Raw genomic sequence first — 21,540 nt, 5'->3', positions numbered from 1 at the left:
AAAGGCAGGGAGGAATGCAGCTTTCATATAAAAGCCCATAAACATACTCAACTATATTCCAGCAGTAATTTAAGTTACTTTTTTTTTTTATAGTTAAGTTTAGGACTAACTATAAGCTTACAACGTTTTACTCTCTTTGAACAAATTTGTTATTGAAGCTAAAAGTACAGACTTGTTATCAGCTATTAAACTCCTAAGGACTAATCATGTCTAACCGCACAGAACATTTCTGCAGTTCTCCAAATTCTATTTTAAATTAAGGAGTCCCAAGCACTAATACTCTGTACTGGCTGTGAGGTCACGAAAAGGCCAGCTTTGTCTTTATTGGAAAGAAGTGAGACAACAGTAACTCCACATACTTGCAAGAACCCTTCAGTCTGTGTAATGTTCAGGACAAAAAACAACAAGCAATATTTTATTAAATATTAAGCAAGATACATATTTACTACGTTTTGTGTTGTTCTCCCTTGGTTAAAGAAGTCCCAACACTCAAGCTAAATAGATTAAACTTCATGTTGAATTGTGCTGAAATTTGTCAGTTATGAAGTTTACACACTGTATTCTGCAGCCCTAACGAACAAAAGAGGTTGGATCTCATTGCAGTACTGCTAATAAAACATATAAAGACAGTAACTTGGTGACACTGGTTCTCATTGTCTCCTTCTGGGCCACTGCTGTGTTCCCGTAGCAAGCCTGCCTCATACACAAGACAAACTATTTTAGACAGAAGTATTGATATAAGAAGAGGACTGACATCTAAGACCAACCCGCAGAGAAGGGGCCTAAACTGTGATCGCCATGGACTCCCCTTGTACAGCTTGAAGGAAAGAGGCCTAGTACAGGAAAGGGACAATCCCACAACTCTGTTTTCAAGCTAAAAAAAAAAAGTTCTAGAGTTTGTAATGAGTTAGGTTCCCATGGTAGCATTCTTTTACTGTGCGTTCATTCCATCTGACACTGTCCTAAAACAGTGCCTGTGGTCACGCAGAAGCTGGCTGCAAATAACACGGGATCAGAAGACCTAAAGACCCTAACTTCCAGTTTAAGAACAGTCCAGCATCTGTGGATTAGAAAGCTCCAGTTTATGCAAATCCACCTGTGGTTTCAGCTACGAGGAAAATAATTTCAGACATTAGGCACTAGGTATGATGAATCACTAATACTTACGTAGTCACTGTATGTATTTGCAATGGCTGTAAATTATTTTTCTGGCATTTTTTTGGAGGCTGCTGCAGAATTTTCCTGTTGCCATTCTTTGAAGGGAAACAAACCAGCTATGAAATCTACTCCAAAGTGAGATAGCTATACATCAAATGGAACCGTAGCAACACTCTAAATGCGGATGGGTGGGGTTAAACAATATGATATGTGACAAAACACAATAAGCAGAGGGAAAGTACATGAACTTATAAGGGTCTTCAAGTTTTTGATGACAAATTCTGTAAATTAGTTCTAAACGGGTTTTTAGAAAGCTGCACCAATCAATGCCAGAAATTATTGCAGTCCTGTGGCAGGAGCAGACAGGAGAAGGTGCTGATCTTGAAAATTCAAGGACTTGAATGAATGCTTAAGGAAAAAAACGACTCCTAACTGAGCTTGCACTAAGATTTTTGTTCATCAGGAATAGAGGCAGAACTTGAAAAGCTTGGGATAAATAAGACTCTTATCCATGGAAGAATGTTGCGGAGTCCAAAAGAGTCAAATTTTATTGTCTTTTAATTAACATGTGAAACATGTGACCATGCTCTTGGTATGGAGCTTTGCAATGCAAGACAGGAACAAATAAAGCAATTATATCAGCCAACCAGAGCAAAACAACTTAAACATTCATTGTGCAAATAACAAAACACTTGCGTAAGTCCCCGAGTTTACTAACGCATTATGAGCACGTTAATAACACAGCCAGTATTTTAGCTGCACACGAGGCTTGCAGGTCAAACTCTGTTACCCAGCATGCTATTCCACCTTATGTGGTGAGAGCAACTATGCAGCGGGATTGCAGAAATTCTTCATTGGTGATGTACACGTCACATTGTCCTACAGTTTTACAAAATTTCCTTTTGCAAGCATACCATGTATTAATACCATGTAACTACCAGTCAAAACACACGATCCCTACCGTTTGACTGGCTAGCATAGGTTTTATGTATCTCTCTAAAATATATGTCGAGCAACTCCTATCATCAGTCAGCATCAAAAAACAAATCAGCTTTCACAGAAAAGCCTGCTACTGCAGATGCTAATTTTTCAGCTTCAGTTTTAAGGAGAACACGCATAAATTGTCACACTGCTAGAAGGGAAAACAGTTGCACTGGCTTTTCCTTCTGATTTATCATAGGTCTTTAGGCAGTCTTCATTTCACACCTGTCAAGGTCCTTGTTACCTGATGTATCTGTCCTTACAATAGGTAAAAAGCAGCAGTCCAATTTACAATATCCCGAGCAGATTACAGCCAGCTTACAGCCTGATTCCACACAATTGACTACAGAGAAACGTAACTGAGCTTGCTCCAGGAAGAGTAAAACAGGCTGCTACGCAGGAGAGAGTATGGCAGGGTTTTTGCCCTGCAACCTCTAACATGTACCATGTAGTGGTAGCCAGGCACCTCTCAGGACAGAATCTCTGCAACCTGTACCCTTAAGAAATCAGCTGAGAGCACTTCTGGTGCTGATGGCATGAGAGAGTGAGCAAACTCTCCATCCCAGGAGAAATACTCCTAATGCAAGGAGATACTTTGCTCCAGTGAATCCCTAAAAACCCATGGGGAAGTGTTCCTTGCTTCCTCTTCAGCTGTTAGGTATGCAGTCCAACGTGGAGCTGCTCACCTCAGCTTCGCCCCTCCACAAGTTGGGCAGCTACAGCAGGGGAGTCCTTGAGCCATTCAGACCACACCCCTAGCCTGCAAGACAACTCCTGAAACTGGCACCCAGCCCGTGGTGTGTAAAATACTAGACCTCTTGGGGTGAGGGAGGGAAGGAAACAGTCAATTTGTTTATGGTCACAGAAGACAAATGAACCCAGATCTTTTGAAGTCTAGGACAGTACCCTAGCAACTGGGATACACTCCCTCTATTATTTTGGAACTTCTGTTCTAAGCCACAAGAGCAAAGCTTGTGGTTTTTCTATTTGAATTCTAGGACAGGATGGTTTGAATAGCTAGAAAAGAATCTTCATTTGCTAACTTACATAAGAATAAAGCCTCGAGTAACTTTTTTTTTTTTTTAAATGGTCTCCTCATTCCCACAACTCTTTTTAATTTGAAATAGAAATGAACATTTCAGCCTAATTTAATCTTCCTTCTAGTTAATTTTGGCCTTTGGACTAATGAAGACAGATCAAAACAAGCTTCCAAACCACTAGCATGATGCTATACGAATACCGCTTAGTGAAAGGAAGTTAGTTTGCTGTTTCTAGGAATACCTATTATACGAATTTGCCAAATCACATCAGACTTTTTTTTTCCTTAGTTCAGCAATCCATCTGCCAAAATAGATACTAGCAGGTATCATGCCTTTAGTACTGAGCTGTCTTCAAACCCATGCATGATGTTAGCAAGTAGCAGGTAGAAATCACACCCCTACCGTCAAATCTGAATATAGGCCTGAAGATTATTGACACTGTATTATGCTACCATCTACTGGTTCACATTAAATTAAACCTCCGCACTTTCCCTTCAACCTATTCACTCAAAAAAAAGATCAGTTTCTACAGACTTAAGATTATTTTTTATAGCAAAATATTAGTTTGAAATTTTCTAAGGTGATTCCATAGTTCTACTTAGCTTCTGCCTTTCTTTTTATGCAGGTGCAAGAGTAACTGCTACATGTTCAAAACATTTTCACACCAGATACACCAAACTCATCTACTCATGTACTTACATTCGGCTAGTTTCAATGTTTTCAGAGTGAGGTTCTCCTGGTGATCTGCAAATACAGATACAAAGTCTTAAGCACTCTTTGTTACTTTAAATTGTTACAGTACAAAGAGTTAGAAATGCAAAGTGATAATTATTTTGTAATCAAAAAGCATCAGCTTTCGTGCACTTGTACATTTAACTCTTGACCAAACTCTAGATGACAGTTTTTAACATAAATCTGAGAACACAATTAAGCCAAAGGACAGTGTTTTTCCCCACAGCTTATGCAACAGCAGCCAGAGGAGACTTCTGCTGGCAGTACCTCTCTATTCAGGCTGCATGGTGCACCAGTTCTGGGGTAATTCTTCATAACCATTTCTGTAAGCCAAGCGTATATTCAAAGTTTATCAGTGATCAACAGTTGGATTCTAAGATACAGCTACAGCAGGTCAGAAGTAGGTCTCAGCAATCTCTAAACAAATTTCATGTCTCATTACTCAGATTTATGCACATAATTTCACAGAGCAGAAGAGCTACAGCCAGTTTTCTATTTATTCCAACCAATGGATCCACTGGTAATATTGAGAATTAGGTGTTATTGCCTGACATTTTTGAACACAAGCAGCAGTTCTGTGCAGCTTGCCTATCACTTTAACTTAATTTAGAGAGTTATTTAAAGGGTACAGTTCTATATTAACTTAAGTCGGCTAAATTACAGCTGCTTGGCTCCTTCTTATTCCCATCTTCTTCATTATGCCAGCACTGATTCAGGAAGTTAATTTATTTTTTAGACATAATTTTTTTCCTGTCTTCTGGGCTTCCCCCTACCCAGCGAGTTTGAAGCCAGATGAGACTTCTGAGCCAAGAAATAAGGCAGTACAAAAGCAGCAGTTTTTAAACTTCAATCACCTTAAGCTGCCTTGAAGTTGTATCGTGAACCATACCCAACTTTCACTGTGATACAGACTTTGGTACAGTTGACCAGAACTGTTAAATTGAACATATTGTGTGAGAGCAGAAACACAGCACAGCCATCACAGCAAAACTCTGAAGCTTACATGAACTAAAGTGTCTTCCACTACAGAGCTTTCTCTAAACAGAAGTGAGCTAACATCTGCAAATAGAGCTCACTTTGGAGGTTTCGACGAAGTTTGTTAGGGGACTCTGGTTAGCACAGCTAAGCAGGCTTTCCCACAGTTTTACTAGAATAGCCTTTGTTCACAGCAATTTAATTTTTCTCGATTTACTACATGGCCACCCATGCTATTTTAAATGCTATTCTGCCATAGCTTGAAGCACTTCTGCTGATCCTAAATTTCATTGCACCACCTCACTACATGCTATCAAAGCCTGGAACGTTCTCGCAGTTTTCTACTGAAACTGTAGCTCCTTTACTGACATACCAGATCTCAGTAACCTCCTAGTATAGTACAGTTTGGTAAAATCTAACAGACTGGGTGCCTAGAAAGCATTCCTGGTAGACGAATTAAAATTCCTAGGCTGACTGGATACTGTGCAGTGACAGATGATGTAGAACACAGGAAGTTATTTGTTTACATTTCACTAAGTTATAAAATTCAACTGACCCTAGGGATGGAACTCCGAACTTACTATCCAACTAAGTTTACGTTCGTGCTTAAAATGCAAATACCTTCTAGCTCAAAAAAAAATAACAGAAGCTACCCAGTCTCAAAACATGATCTGCTTATTGCCTCCAAGTGATCTTTACCTTACTCATTGAAGTTCAGGACTGACAAAACAGCTGCTGGAAAAAATAATGCTCAACAGGAAAACAAATGGAAGTTGCATTTCCCCTTTGACTCCAGTGAACAAATCAAGTCACCAAATACTTAACAGAGAGGAAAGAACCTCAGTTTTTTTTCCTAATTATTCACCTATACATGTAAATGCTTGAAGCCATACAACCTGAGGATTGATGGAAAGTCTTTATATTCATACTGGCTAACTCCTCTATTGACATCCATGGCTTCAGAAATCTTGGCACAGAAACACCTTGGAAGTTTGAGGCAGCTGCTATCTTTGTTTTGCTCACACGGAATGCAACGCAGTGAAGCTTTGGATAAGAGCAATGCTTTAAATTGCTATGAAAGTACAAGTGAAATAGTGGCGTTAACGAAGTCGAGTACTAGTCACTCTGAGACTTTAAAAAACACAGCAATATGAAAAATTACAGAAAGATCAAATTGACATCTAAATATACAAAAAAGTAGCTGGTGGTCTGCAGTACAGACATGTAAACACAGCTATCAGTATATTTAAGATCCTTTCCTACTCTTATGATTTATGTATAATCTGAGAAAAAGTTCCAGGGAAGTTCAGGAAAAAAACAAAACAGTTGACTTAAAAAAAAAAAAAAAAGGTTTTGTCCTCTGAAATAAGTGGTTCTACCAAAAAAAAAAAGGCTCAAATTCCTTCAGATTCTCATTTTCTGTAACACGAGCAGATCTACAGTAAAAATGAGTTGCAGAAATATTAATCCACGCAGTAACTGGGTTTTAACAGGTTTCAAATGACAATGTAAGCACCAAATAAGATGATCTTTCAATATTCATTAAAACAACACGGAAGATCAACCTAATTACAGGAATTGTACTCATCTGTTGAGAAGCTGTTTTGTAGTAATTATTTACAAACAAGATACCTTGTTATTCCTCTAAGCAGGCAACAGTACTGTAAAACAACTGTATAGTACAAGGTGTCCTTTCATCACGCTTAAAATCTGAAAAGAGTTCTGTCCAGAGAAAAATCTCAGAGCAAATGCTCTTACAAATTTCAGCTTTGACTTAGACGGTAGAAACCAATCACGAGACACCATCTAATCTGAATACTGCAGTATGAGCTAGCGAATTCAAATGGTGGCTCACTTCCAACAACACAGGGAGCAACTTCTCCATTCTGCAAGCCCCTCCTTTTACCTCCACTGTAACTCCCTAGGAGAGAAAAGTAAAGGTATGCAAGTCTACAAATTTTTCATCAATCCTCCTGGACAAACACTTAAAAACAACAGAACAAATTGCTTAAGTAAGTATGTTAACAATTTATACAGAATTTTAATGTGATGGTAAAAGTCACTAGAGACTTTTAAGTGATGGTTTTGCTCTTAAGAGGAGCACGATGGAGCACCCACCACGCTTGCAATTTAAAAAGCAGGGAGGAAGAAACTAAGTGAGCTTTGAAATTACTCTAAGTAAAAAAGTGTAGGTCAACTTTGCCAGCTGAATTATCTTAAATAAACAATATACTTGACTATTATTTATAGAATTAACTTCAAGTAATACAAAATTAAACATACAAAATAAATATTATTCTAATAATGACCCTTAGAAAAAACACAATATTCTTCAGTCTTACCTTTTACAAGCTGTGGCCATTCGGTGACATCAGGGTGATCACAATTTTGAGTCACTGATTAAAAACCAAGTTGTCACACCAATCCTGTGTCACGGTGGGCTAAGCATAAGCTTAACAACTCTAAATAAGTAAAAATAATTTAGTTAAAAGTCCTTATAATCTATTTTCAGCCAATCTGCCACATAAAAATGCAAAAGATGTTAAGAATTAGTTTATTCACAAAATTAAGACTTACTGCACAAAAACTTGTTCATTTTTGGATAGCATTCTATGACTGCTAGATACTTTACTACAGTACACACAACTGGTGAACTTGAAAATTCAACAACTTATTTTTAGTCTCTCTTAAAAAAACAACAGAAAACATCTCTTGGATCAGCAGAAAGCACTTGATATAAAGACGCATTTAAAGATTTGGAAGGATGTGTGTAAACATGAGCTTTAGGTTCTAACTACAATAAAATTTGATAAATTGTTTCCCTGCTACAACTCAATTAATACTGGTTCCTTAAAAAGGCTCTGAGTTTCAAAGGGAAGAACACGTAACCTACACTCTGCTGTATGCCTCTCCCCAAAATGAAGCGAGCTAAAGCTGCGTGAAAGTTTCAGAGGAGCAAGTTTTGCCGCTGGTGGCCAGTCTTTCAGGTCAGTTGCTCCATTTATGCCGCTCGGACTCTCTCCTCTCCCTTACGTTTTCAGAAGTGTCTTTTACCTGTCAATTGTTTCCCGTGATCTGGCTCCACCGGCTTAAATTGAAGGGTTGGTCCTTTACTTTGTCACGCAGGTGGCAGCCAATGATCACTCAGCAATACACGTGCCCAGGGCTCCCTGGGACCACCCCAGCTGATTACTTCCATGGCTGAAAAGGAACCAATTAGTCTCTTACCTACTGCTGTTATCTACTCTAAACTAAGATTAACTGATAAAATATCTCCAAACATAACCCTCAACACTCAATATCACCCCGTTCTCTCTCCCACCCAAGCTAAGGAGCTACTGAGGACCAACACACAGCTCTGCAACACTGGCAGTCATCACCATCTGGTACAAACACCAGGAGTACATCCCACAGCATTAAAGGTTTCAAACAACACTTTTATGCTTCAGTCCAAAATACCATGAGAATCTTTCGGTAAGGTCTTAGGTTTGATGAGCAATCAAGAACTCTCAACACTAATTTGTACCTGTTGACTCATCTGAGACATGAAATTGCTGAACAAGTCCTACAATTTTCTGAAGTTTGTCAGAGCTGCTGACTTTTGCCATTCTACTACAATTTGCCACTCCGCTACAAAGCGCATCCTTAAAACGGAGTGAAATTTATATTAGTTTGGAAATAATGCTTTTTAGTTTTGTCAGGTACATTTCTTGACGCAAGTAAAGTGCCATTTAATTTTCAAGTCAGTAATACTGGAGTCTTCACAAGTGCAGTTGGTTTAGGGAAAGCAAAGAAGCAAGGAACTGAAAACCTCCTAAACAAAAGGGAGGTTCTCCAGTACCTAAAATTTACAGGTGTAAATGGTGGAAGTTGGACTGAGTCAATGCTAGGAGCACAGTGCAAGGGGAGAAAGTCAATGGGAATGGTTCCTCATCTGTCAACATCAAATGACAGACAGGGTAAAGATTTTCAAATTAACAGTTGTTGACCAATAGCAAAAAACAAGCAAACAAAAAAACCAAGAAACTGATGCAAAATTGAGGAGCCCGAAAGCAGTGCTTTATGGCATTCTAACAGGTTGACAACATCTGCTTTTAGGAAAGCCCTAAAGAAACCGAAGCCTATTTGTAAGGCAGCGTTTTCTTCTGTAGTCAAATCTTATTTCTTGCTGCTTTCTTAAGAACCAATGTCAAATGGCTCTGTAAAGATGCACTTAGAAATGAAAAACTAAGCTCTTTGCCCAAGTAACTTTTCGTACTCTGGTGAAAGAGGACAGTGGTATAAGCTCTAATGCCTCATCGGTTGGGAAACCTGCGTTTTGTCTGTCTGCTCTAAGCACCACATTCTGTTCCGGGGAGGGCTCAGTCAATCACTCCCTGTCAAGAGCCGTGTCCTGCATCACCCAGGCCACCAGCAGAAGTTAACTGCAGCTGTCTTCCATTCGAGTAAAAGCACATTAGGGTAACAGGCTGGCAGGAACCTTCGTAAAACTGGATTTTCTTGAGGCCGTTTCATATGGAAGAAGTCATGAACTCAATCGTCAACAGTGAAGGAACACATCAAGTGCTGGTGCTGGATTCAAAACCTTCCGAGTTTGGAACATTAAAGAGCACAGTCTGAGGTGATGGCTGCACAGTCATGGCCAAGGCGAGTTTGTGCCCATGCCTGACACAGACCCAGCTCTGTTAGTCAGACTTACCAAAGCACCAAACCAAATTTACAGCACCCACGTTAAGAGACAGTATCTGAACCAGCATGAACCCCACCAAGTTGACGTTAACTCCTCCAAGCTTTGTATTGAAATTTGTATCTACAAATTGATCTTATCATGATCAGGACTCTGAATCATGGAGCTGCAGCATTTCAAATCTGCTATATGGTACCTTAAGACTGGATTTACTGTACTGAGGTCTAAAAACCCCATGCTCCCTTTCAACAATCCAGATGCCAGCAGCAAGAAACCTTAGTGAATCATTTTCCCTCCTATCTCCTTCTCATCCTACCTTCCCCACTTACACTCGCTATTATTCAGTCCTGTGGGACAGAATATGACTGGCCACATGACAGCATGGATGAAAATTCATTTTACTAAAACCTTTCTCTTTCACTCATCAGCAGAGTCTGCTGGCGTTAAGAGACTGGCATGTTGAAACACGGGGTGGGCGTGAAAGAGACTACCAGAGATCCCTTATGCTGAGTATCTGTTCAAACACAGCACATTTTGATTGCTGGAACCAAACGAGGCAGAAAAAAATGTTAAGAGTCAGAGGACAACTTGACTAGGAAAGGGAAACCACACTGACAAACAGACTAGCATATTGGAAAAGTGCATTGTGAAGAATGACTAGGAACATGACCAAGGACACCTGCTTTTCTGTCACAGGTATTCCTTTACAAAAAAACTCTGGATGTAGCTTACCTTCTCATCCTAAAGCAGCTCCGGAGCAAATATTTATTCTCAGAGCTGAGTTACTCAAAGAGACTTCTCCAGTCTTCACTGTCATAATTAGCACGGTTACAGTTTAGCCTTTTACAAACACACAGGGCGGCTGAAGGTATTGAGCATAGTTTATGCCTGTGGAATATATCCGAGAAACCTGAGATGGCTGCTAGAGGCTCTTCGAGACTGGGCATGCTCCAGGACAGGCACATTTGTATCTGCTTAGTGACTATTTCAAAGACGAAAACTGAAGCAGGACTGTACTGACCAATACTACAATTAGCAAGACAATACACAAGAACTATGCCCTCAAACCACATATCTGAAGAGCCTTGTATGGCACAGAGTGGCACTCATCAAGAGCAAACAGGATAGGTAATGTTTATGCAGTACTTGGAGATGACACTCCTTTCTCTAAGGTGCAGGTTTTCTGAAAAGAATGCTCCTGTCAGCCGAAGAAGAGGGAGGAAATAAATAATAAATCGCTGAAAGCAAGCAGTCAAGCCATGTTCAGATGCTTCAAACGCACCTAAAAGCAACTTTGTTGCATAGCACGATGAGACCTTCTCCTTACGCATTTCCCTGAATCTTAAGAGTCTGTAATCACAAACATGGGTCAAGAAGAGGCATGCAGCTTCAACAAGCATAATCCAAAGCCACACCATGGAGAACACAAGTACCCATTCATCAGTAATCAAAGAGAGTTGTCACCTGCATGGATTTCCTACACCTACTGTTTCCCTGTGTTATTTGACTTCCAGGTGTCCATTAGCTGTGACAGTACAGCTACGTGGTAGCTGACACTCAGTATCAGAGGTCTAGGAAAACCCTTGAGCAGAGGAACAATTCTGATTGACAGCTAGGAGGATGGATGCCCTGAGAGGTGGCATTGTTAAGAACATAAGTTTCCTTTAGAAAATAATTTAAGTTTCCACCTGAGTAAGCTTCTATCGGATTTTTAAGACCGTCTTTTTGATGGATGATCTAATGAGAAAGGGGTTGATCCACCCATACAAAATATGTCATGACCTTCCTTAACTCCCAGTGCTGGGATTTGACCTGTTTATTTAAAAATATCCAGCTCTCTGGTTATCTCTCAGGAAGATACCATGAAAGACAGCTTTCATACATTTACTGAAGGATCCTGCTGAATCCCCTTCTCCAATCTGATATTTCCAGAAGGACTCTGAGTAGCATGATGAAATGGACAGTCATCAACCAAAAGGTGCCCTCCTAACTGCCATAGCTAGCTTAATAGTCCTTCAGAAAGGGAGCTGACAGCTAATGGGAATGCTGGTCATTTAGGACTTGAGATTGATTCATCAAGTGTCTTGGATAAAATTGCAGAATATTCTCCGTATCTAAGTTCAATCTTAACTGTAGCTTGCAGAAAAGAATTAAATAGGTGTGCATGAGACTTGTAGACTTCTCAATAAGGTTGGAAAGAATTGCTTGTGTACTGTTACCGACACATCAAGCATGAACAGACATAAGATTCCAGACATTTTCTTCATGAAACTTCCAGTAGGTCAAATTAACAGCTACCTTGAAGTAAAATAAAACCACCACTAATAAAATCTAATTACATAAAACCTAGTGGAGCTGCAAAAACGAGCAGTAAGGCTTTTGTATGAAGTTTTCATCACCACTTCATAAGCTAAACCCATTCAATTGTAATAATGACAAACAAACAGAAAACCATGTGGTTAGAAGCCCAAAAGAATGGGATTCTATCATGGAAAATGCCAACCAAAAGTGACCGCAGAAGTCACAGCTGATAATCAAACACACATACGCTCCCAGTATTAACAGCCAAAGACATACAATTCATGAACAGTTCCTGGAAAGGTGTTTGTTCATCTGCCCAAAGTACATTAGACACATTAAAAGCTTGAGCCTATTCTCCAATTACTCAGTATTCTTCCAAAGCATTCCGGAAGCAGCAGAAGAGAGCCACAAAGCAAGCATGAAAACAGGAGAAAGTTCCTTGTGATGAAGTAATGGAAAGAGTTTAAAGTTAACCAAGCTAATCAATGAGACTATTGGAAGAAACTAAGTCTCTCATAGCACAGAAAATCCTCCAATTAAAAGAAAGCTTATCAAAAACACACAACTAGAAACTACAGGTTGAAAAATTCAAATTAGTGTAGGAACACAAGCATGCAGGATAGTGAGGAATAAGTTATTTGGAACGGGGATCTGAATTTGCTATTATCTTCAAATTAAGGCTGGTGCCATTTTGGAATTTACACTTTGTTTACACAAAAAATTTTACACAATTTACAGCCAGCATTTGTTCTTCGTTTTATATTTTTGTAAGATAACAGATATACTTTATTCACCTTTGTAAAAGAGGGAAAGAACTACAATTATCTTTAGCTCCTACATTTTTTTTTTGCTTAGGCCATAGCTGATGCTTCTTCGACCACACAAACCCTTTCTTTTTTTTTTTCCTGGAAGAACCATTTGTTTCTATCTCACTGATGTATGCTACTTCAGCCTCCCTCCAAAATTATATGTAGTTTTGAAAGGAAAGGCCCTCCTACCTCAAAAGGTGAAATACAATTGTCTACTTAAATTTGTTTTAGCAGACCTCTGTTTACTGGGCTGGTATCAGCCTAAGTTCTCTTCCAAACAATTTTTACAGCTACATTCCAGCTTTAATATTTAAACTTCTATTCCACCTATCCTTTTGCTCAAGCTTGGTTATTTTGCTTTCTTTTTCCATCCTCCCTCCTCCATGGAAAGTACCTTCCTGTTCACCACGTTCTTTAGCATCACCAGCGTGTTTATACTTAGTTCATATTAAAACCAAACAACCATGCAGTTCTGTAGCACAACCTTTAGTTTTTCTGGTATTGTTAGTATTCATTACTTGCTTATTGTAGCAGATTAGAAGGGGATCCTTGTTCATCAGTTTATGAAGTGCATACCATTACAAAAACTATGTGCATACATACAGTTCCAAGTAGTTAAGCATCCAGAAAAAAAGCACCCAGCAGAAGTAATGGCAGTAAAGAAATAACGGCTAGGTTTGAAGAGCTGTCATACACACAACTGGTATTGAAACTGGAGAGCAAGAAGCAGGCGGGTGGTCCCAGTGGTGCTGTGGGTACAAAAATGAATATAGACTACCTGCCAGATGCCTGCTGGAGTAAAGGACCAATCTATAGCATTCTCTCAGGAACATCTGGATTGTGATAACGCAACATTTTTTTGTTTTAAAAAAACGTACTGTTTTTAATTAGCACATGCTATAGTTAAATTTTCAGTTTATAATTGTTTGTAGCTCTTGTCTGTAGCTTCCTATGAAGTAAAACTTTACAAAAAAAAAAAAAGACACTCAACAACCCTTCTGTAACGTTGAGGTTTCAGAACTTTAAATATGTTTTTATGTTAGGTGTCTTCGGAAGAAGGGTCCAGACAAACACACAGGTATAAAAATTGTATCAGCAGTTACTGAGTTCTTCCCCACATTTAAAGTGCTTAAAAGAATAAGGTACCTGCATATCTTAGACATAGCTGCTGAAGTAGCCCCATACGATTTTATACGCATTAACAGACCTGTTCAATAACCTAGAAAAGTCTGAACTTTATAATATTTTTTTCTGAATTCAGAAAGTTTCCAAAAAATCACTGTCTCAAGTTGCAGAATTCTACAGAACTTAAGCCACTACAGAGTGGAGCAGATATTCTGTACTACCACGTATCTCCATTGGAATGTGCCAGTAAAAAGTTAGAAAATAGGAATGAGAATAGCTACAAGTTAACATTCCAATTTTGCTATAACGCATGTAATATTTTTGAGCTTGTTGGACACTTAAGAGTGTAGACAGGAAGAGATACAAGGTACCGCAGCCTGACATTAACACTGTTGATGGAGGTTACATTTCTGTGTTTCCTAACAGTCCTATTTGCAAATTTTGCTTACAGTGACGTTTGGTTAAATTGTCTTGTAGTTCTGAGCTTATTTTGCAAGTTACACCTAAAAACTGCGCAAGCTTGACTATAACTATGTACAACAGCAAGGAAAAAGCCTTCAGAGGAACAGCACCACCTCTTATCCAATCCACTGAGAAATAGACAAATGATAGTAGCATAATGTTGAGCTTGTAAAACAGACTAAAAGGTAATTCATCAATGTTGCAGCATCAGTGTTTATTTTCTCCAGGAATATCAAATAACTCAGCTTTCTGAAAAACTACGCCTACAAGTAACAGACATCAGTCTGACAAAAAATAAAAATATGGGAAAAATGAACATATTTACCTGAATTTGTTTTCAATTGTTTTTTAAATCAGGGAAAAAGTATAATCATTAGTTGCTATAATTACTAGCATACACACAATATAAGTTAAAACAACATACCATATCTTTCCAGAGCTGCAGAAACTTGTTCTTCCAAATTCTACAATGGACTTCTACAGTTCTTGTACCTACAATGCAAAAAATTATATTTCAGTTTTTGCAGTATGCTCCATACTAACACAAAACTCAGTGTTGCTTCAAGACACCATATTCAAGAACAGCCATCCCATTGCTCACAAGTTCACAACTAAAGGAAACATATACTTTCAATATAAAGTACAACAGATAAAATACTTAGTATGTCAGGAAAACTGCAAAAGCAAAAAGCCCATACACAGAGTGTTCCTTATTCTTTCCTCTCCAGTGATGCAATCCAGTTTTATAATTCTGTTTATCCAGTTCATTACAAATATCCATTTCCTTCTTCTCGAAGATTCTGGCAAGTTTTCTCCCCTGCCCTCCCCCTTTTATTTTTAATTTTTTGTATTAAAGACATCAGTAATTATACCATGAAAAAAAATCAAAACAATTCATGAAGAGAACCACATCGTTGTCTTTACTGCTTAAGTTTGATAAGCATTTCTACAAAAAGTTCATTTTTAGAAAAGCTACAATAAACAAGGGACTTATGCCTGAACTCCAAACTTTCTTTTTTTTTAAAAAAAAAACAAGCAACTAACAAGCACAGTAGAACCTAAGTAACATACAAATAGGCATATAATTAAAGAACCCTACTGATTACTGTTTGGAAAGTTACTTATTTGGTGCAAGGTATCACATTTTCAGTGCCACGAAATTTAATACTAAATTTCTTGGCTCTAAAACTCTTAAGAACAACAAATTCAATGTAGCTGATTCAGTCTGATTTCTGACACAGATGGGAGCGTCCCCAGGAAAGAAAACCTGATCTGGTTAGCTTAAGAGAACAGTCAACTTTGTCTTGCAGATGTCAAACAACAGAGGACCCATGCAGTACGCAAGGCCCAATTCCATACCAGGGATACGAAAAGGAACAACCCCGGAGAGGCACACTTGTGCCAGTTCAGCTCTACAGCACTAACAGTTAGTACACAACTTTTATATTTAAAGAAAATAATAAAACAGGGCAGCCTAAGCGTTCAACGAAACAAGATTCCTATTTCAACACACAATTATGAGAATTATGTGGATTTATATATAATTAGGATTAATAATATCACGTTCACCAGTGTGTCAAAAAAACATTACTAATATTCAGAACTATAAATTTATCTGAACAGTGAGAGACAGTAACACGATTTTCCTGTTTGGAGATGGTGCTGACACTCCATACCATGAGCAGAAATCCAGCTGTTTTATACTGTATTTCAGCACCAGCACCAAGAAGAATTCTTCTTTCACAGTGAAGCCATTAGGCAAACTCAGCTAGAAGGTTTCTTACAAACACGAACAGTATTTTCGCATCTCGTACCGCAGGACTTAACTGTAATGTATGTGTATTTGTTCACGCACGCGGTCTTGTACCCACCCAGAGCAACGCCATCTACACGCAATTCACTCAGCATCCCCGAAGGTACAAAGGCACCAACTTACAGCGTGCACCGAGTACAAGCAAGGAACAGCTTGGAGAACAAGCACAAATACATTTATCTGGGATCTTACCACTACTGCCCACAAAAGGGGACCGGAAAGCAAAGGGTCCCAACGTAACTGAAGCCACGTAGTTGAAGACAGTACAGGTTGTGGCAGGAGCAAGACCAGAGCGGAGGAGATGGAGACAGAGGACTTGCACATGTGGCTGGCAGCAGCAAAGAGTAACTCCAAGAGCATGAAAGCGAAGCACCTGGGCTCTCGGCTCTCCTTCCTCAGCCACCACCAAGGCAAGTGCCAGCCCCCGAGGAAGTCAGCAGCCTGCGGAAAGGCTCCATGAACACCAACAAAAGGGAACGTGGGATCTGCAACGCTTCTCTATCGGGAATGAAAGTAACTTCATAAAACCAGATGCACTTCAACATTTACCTCCAGTATATTTACTAAGTAGCACTAAGCCGCAGCTGCTTAAAAAAGATGCAAATGGGCACGTGTGGCTAAAAGCAAGGCTAACGCTGCTGCTTCCACTCCACATAAAGAGCCCTCGATCTGTCTCATGACCAGAGCCAAGAGTGCTGCTTTTTTGTGACTGTCGTCACACATTTTCAGTAAGAAAAGACTTCGAGTCGCACTGCACATTAACAGAGATGGCAAGCTACTGAATTCACCAACTGTAGTGTACAGAACTGCAAAAATGTTTAAGAAACTAATTATAAGTTACAAAAAACACTTTACAACTCTTGTTTCTTGCCTGATGAAAGATGTAACAGTGTCACATCTATCAGGAGCCTGAATGATCACTTCTACCTTTTAAAACACCGCACACATCAGCTGTCACAAGACAGGAACAGAAGAAAAGAATTTAAGCACGCTATCCTAAAGAAAATGGTAGGTGTTGTGCCTAGTAGTATAGATTCTCTCACACAATTTCAAATACGTAAGTTGAAATAAGAATTTCTTCTTCCACCAGAGACATTCTTAGCACGTTAGTGAAATAAAACAAGCATTATTGAAAGGAGGATGTTTGGGGGCAGATCCTCAGGTCAGAAGAACCATGCAAACGGAGTATTTAATCACCATCTTACAAAGGAAAGGGCTCAACCTTTGCAATCGAGAACCATGGCTATTTCAAGTGAAGCACTACGCCCCCCTAAGAACTCCCCTGACCTTTGAACCGGAAGAATTTACAGTTTGTGTGGACAGCAATAACGTATTTCCACCACCCACAATAGGCAAATTTTGCTACAACAGTTTGAGTGAGCATCTAGGTGCTGCTACAGTTGCCAGCGTACACTGGTGTACCTTGAGACTTTCTAAACAAAGAATAGGGTGCATGTGTGTGTTAAACCATGACAGTGGTCAGCAAGACTTCGGGCATTAGATTTCACTATGATTTAGAAAGTAATCATCATTTGTATAACCATATTCAGATGAAGATGAGAGCATCGTATTGGAAATCGAAATTCCAAGTAGTGATAGACATCGGAAGTATTATCTAGCTCGGTAGAAGTTTTTGATACCTTTTACAAAAGTGAAAAATACCACGCTGTAAAACTGAAATCTTACAAACATCGAAGTCATCAGCTCAAACACACAACGAACCACAGTCTTTGACCAAAGCCGAAGAAAAATCTGCCCACAAGCATGGCAGCATTTCCTGAAGCACTTTGAGCTGCAGCCTGTTCCAGGAGCTCAGCTCCTTGAAGAGCCACTCCACCGCCCTGCAGCTGCTCCCGCCTGGTCCCACGGAGCACACCGGAGCAGGAGGACACAAGTGATGCTGGGGCCCGACTGCCCAGGCAGGCCCAGCACCTCGTTACAGGTAGCTCTTGGGCCTCCCCCATGCTCAGCTCCAGAAGGTATGGAAGAGGGGCGCCTGCTTTCCACCCCCATCACTCAGTTACCCATTTCCCTGGCATCGCGGAAGGACCAAGAAGTCCCAGCAGGGGTCTTCCAAAGGGAGGAAGAATGTGGTCATCTCTGTGCGGGAGATGTGAAGGCCCGGCCTCGCCCCTACAGTTCGAGCTCAGTTAGGACAGTGGCAGTCCTGCCACGCTACTACCAGAATGAGGAGAAAACCACGTGGACTCATCAGCACCAGCCCAACGTACACCACCACCAAACCTGAACACCAGCTTCATGATTTCCTGCTTGTGAGCCCACTGGTTAATGTTAAGAGCCACCATGACCAAAGTATCCAGCAGGTCTGAAACAGAGACGCTGTACCTTATAGTTTTTTTTACACACTTAACTTGTCTTATTTCATTCCTTAGGCCACGACCTGCAAAATGACATCTTAAGTATGTTCTTTGGTACACTAACGAATATAACATGAAAAAAATGAGTAGCCTGCGTGTCAAGCAGCCAACTGGTACCTCACTTTAGTTTGTGGTGAAACGTTACCCCTGTAATTCACCTCCGGTACAACCCACCGCTGGCATCCTGCACAAGATGAGCGTGATTCTTCCAGTACATAAGCACAAGAGCACGTTTGGATGGATGCAAGCAGTAATGCTCTTTGACGAAAAGCCTTGGAAAGCCACATAATATGAATATCCTTTTCAAACCACGAGATTGCAAAAAAGTCCAAGCCTCTCCTGCACTAACTAGAAGTTCCTCTTACACACTCGCCTGCTCTAGGGAAACGCAAGTTGCTTCAAAAGCAGCAGGTCACCCCTCTTACCTAAGACAGAGGAGCGAGGGTCCAAAGGGAAGCCACCCATTTAGATCCACTCAACTGAACAACTGCAGCTTCTCCTAATTCTTCACCACCCTGTAAAACACGGGTACAAAATTCCATGCAAGGCGGTAACAGAACGAGTATCGGTAAAGACTGATTTCCACCCCCCTTCCTCCAGTCAGCAATCTGCATAACACAGGGAAGCAGGTTCAACCTATTAAAAGTAAAAAGCAGCTAACGATTCCTTTAAGAGATTCATTCATAAGCGGAGTCTCTGGAAGATGATATTTAATTTACAATGTAATCGTGCAAACAACAAGTTACTTTGTCAATGTGTTCTGCCACAGAAAGGTGGAACTATTCAAATTTAGCGATTTGAACTCTGACTTGTTTGTACGTTACATTGCCAGGCAGGAATCCTGGATCTAAACATCATTTGATTTTACTTTATTATTTTCAAATCTTTCTACTCTGAGGTTATTTTCCTGAAAAAACATCTCACCAGTTGGTACAGCTGCTGAAGCGTGCCTTCGTTACAAACTATTACCTTCACACCGCATTTGCTGACTTCCAGCTAACCAGCTAGGTATATTATGCACACTGCTGCTCAGACGAGCCAGCAGCCTCCCACCTTTGGTTCACGCGCCATACGTCGCTTCATGAGGCAGTCAGGTGCTGGCTACATATACAGGAAGTTAATGCAGTAAATGTTAGTTAAGGTCAAAGTGTTTAAGGTGGCAAGAACAAAAGTCACTTCAAACACGCGATGTGCTCATTGCTGTCGTCTCTGGGACACAAATATTTAAGCCGTGCGTACAGTGCTCTTGGGGCGGCTGGTTAGGCAAAGTAGGAGGTTAATGAAAGTAAATACCGAATTCTGAATTATTTGGTACAGACCCTGACAGCAAACTTCTTGCCCCTCTTCTTCCACATACAAATCAGAATTCGATGACTGAAAGAAAGCCTGTTAACACTGGCTCTCTGTGAAACTCGTAGCTACCCCAAATATACTGGAGACTTCAGAAAAAACATTTAGCTTAAGGAAAATAAATAAAATCAATATCAATCATTAACTGAAGTTAAGCAAAGATCTGGACTACAGTGACCAGAAACGAAGACTGACACTTGAAATGAGATACATGCCTACATACTTTAGGAATTCCCTCCCTTTATCCCTCAATTTCGAGTTCTATTTTTAAGAAATAGTGGGTTTTGCCTTCCAGTAGATGAATACACTGGTGCAGGCGGGAGGGGAAAAAGACATTTCCTGCTTTTATAAAAAAATGAATACTCTCTGGACATTCCCTAAGTAAACTGAAACCAAAAGTAGTAGAGGCAAAAAAAATAGACCTTTCTTACACAGCAAAAACTAAGATGCATATTTAAAAAATATAAACACTTACTTTGTTCCATTAAAAGTGTCATATCATGTACTACACTAAGTACTGCTTATACAAGACGTAATACGCTTAAACATGTTTATATGTTTATGACTATTAAAACTTGACTCAAAGATATTCCTGCCCCTCCTCCAAATTATACATTCAGTTAAGCAGAACCTGTGAATTCATGGAAAAACTAACAAACACATCAACAAAGCACACAGTTAAAGTGAAATAAGCATGATTTCACGCTACAGGTACATATTTCACATTTCTGAAGCGTGTTCTCTCTTCCAAAAAGTGAAGCTGAATGAAAACAAAGTGAACCTGTTGTGTTTTCCTAAATTGATTAGAGCAGATACGGTCTCAAGGTGCTCTAACAGACTCTGGCAAGTCCCTAGATATATTTAACATGCAAAGTTTTAACTTCCATTCACACAAGATCATCATTCACATGTCTTTAAGAAGCAGCAGTAATCAAAAAAAAAAAAGACTGAAAATTGTTTGCTATTAAAAAACAATCAAAACCCACACATTAGTTTTGAACAAGCCCTGGATTGGGAGATTAGGCTTTGAAACTCACTGCTATGAAAAAGACAAACACCTCCACTATTTCAAGCTTTTTTTTTTTTTTAATACAGATGCACACAAAAGTGAAAAAAAAAATGAAATCATTTATTTTGCCATCTAGCTCGGTGTGCTTTTATTTCTAAATACTTGGGAGAAACTCGGGTTACTGTAGTGAAGAGAAATATCAAACAGCTCTGGTAAAGAGAAAGAACTTATTAATTCCACTATGAAGGATACCACATTAAATAGTAAACAGAGTGGAATGGGACAGTCACAAGAAACACAGTATCTGTAATATCGCACTAAAATTATTTCAATTAAAAGTGTTTTTCTGCCCTGTAAATCTAAACAGCAGTTTAGTTTTTTCTGCTGAGATTTGTCTGTACTGAATTGACAGAACATCCCTGTTACGAAGACAACAGTCATAAGCACTTAAAACAGATGCAGTTTGCAAAGGCAAACGCATGTGAGGGAAACTATTGAATATCCACAGCAGCTTGGTGATGCACGTCTCTCGTTTTCAGTTCAACACAATCATTGAACACCAAGTTTCACAGCACTTTCAGACAGGAAAAAAGTGCCTTTAACTGTTTCCACGCTGAAGGTGCACAGAGTGCTTACTGCCGCAATATTTAAATACTCTGATACCACCCAAAGCAAGTAGTTTGGGAGACCTGTAAAGTACATTTTCCAGCTGCTTTCTTA

At 39.6% G+C, this 21,540-nt stretch overlaps 1 protein-coding gene across 5 annotated transcripts in view; it reads right to left on the bottom strand.

Moving 5' to 3' along the window:
* Window positions 1-21,540, bottom strand: part of UBE3A (ubiquitin protein ligase E3A) — a 49,642-nt gene that overhangs the window by 26,810 nt on the left and 1,292 nt on the right. Inside the window, exons 2-5 of one of the 5 annotated variants that reach the window (XM_035558065.2) lie at window positions 18,887-18,976; window positions 14,695-14,762; window positions 7,229-7,348; window positions 3,879-3,923 (exon numbers count right to left, since the gene is read on the bottom strand). In XM_035558065.2, the coding sequence (XP_035413958.1) occupies window positions 3,879-3,923; window positions 7,229-7,248 (65 nt within the window). In that variant the 5' untranslated portion in view covers window positions 7,249-7,348; window positions 14,695-14,762; window positions 18,887-18,976. Of the gene's footprint in view, window positions 1-3,878; window positions 3,924-6,518; window positions 6,703-6,741; window positions 6,808-7,228; window positions 7,349-14,694; window positions 14,763-18,886; window positions 18,977-21,540 lie in introns of those variants that run through there. The other 4 variants (XM_035558068.2, XM_035558064.2, XM_050708408.1 and 1 more) reach the window with 4 other exon arrangements.

The sequence above is a fragment of the Cygnus atratus genome, chromosome 1, assembly GCF_013377495.2.
Source record: "Cygnus atratus isolate AKBS03 ecotype Queensland, Australia chromosome 1, CAtr_DNAZoo_HiC_assembly, whole genome shotgun sequence".
Classification (NCBI taxonomy): domain Eukaryota; kingdom Metazoa; phylum Chordata; class Aves; order Anseriformes; family Anatidae; genus Cygnus; species Cygnus atratus.
Note: the sequence above shows the minus strand (reverse complement) of the source record. Positions and strands in the feature narration are given on the sequence as shown.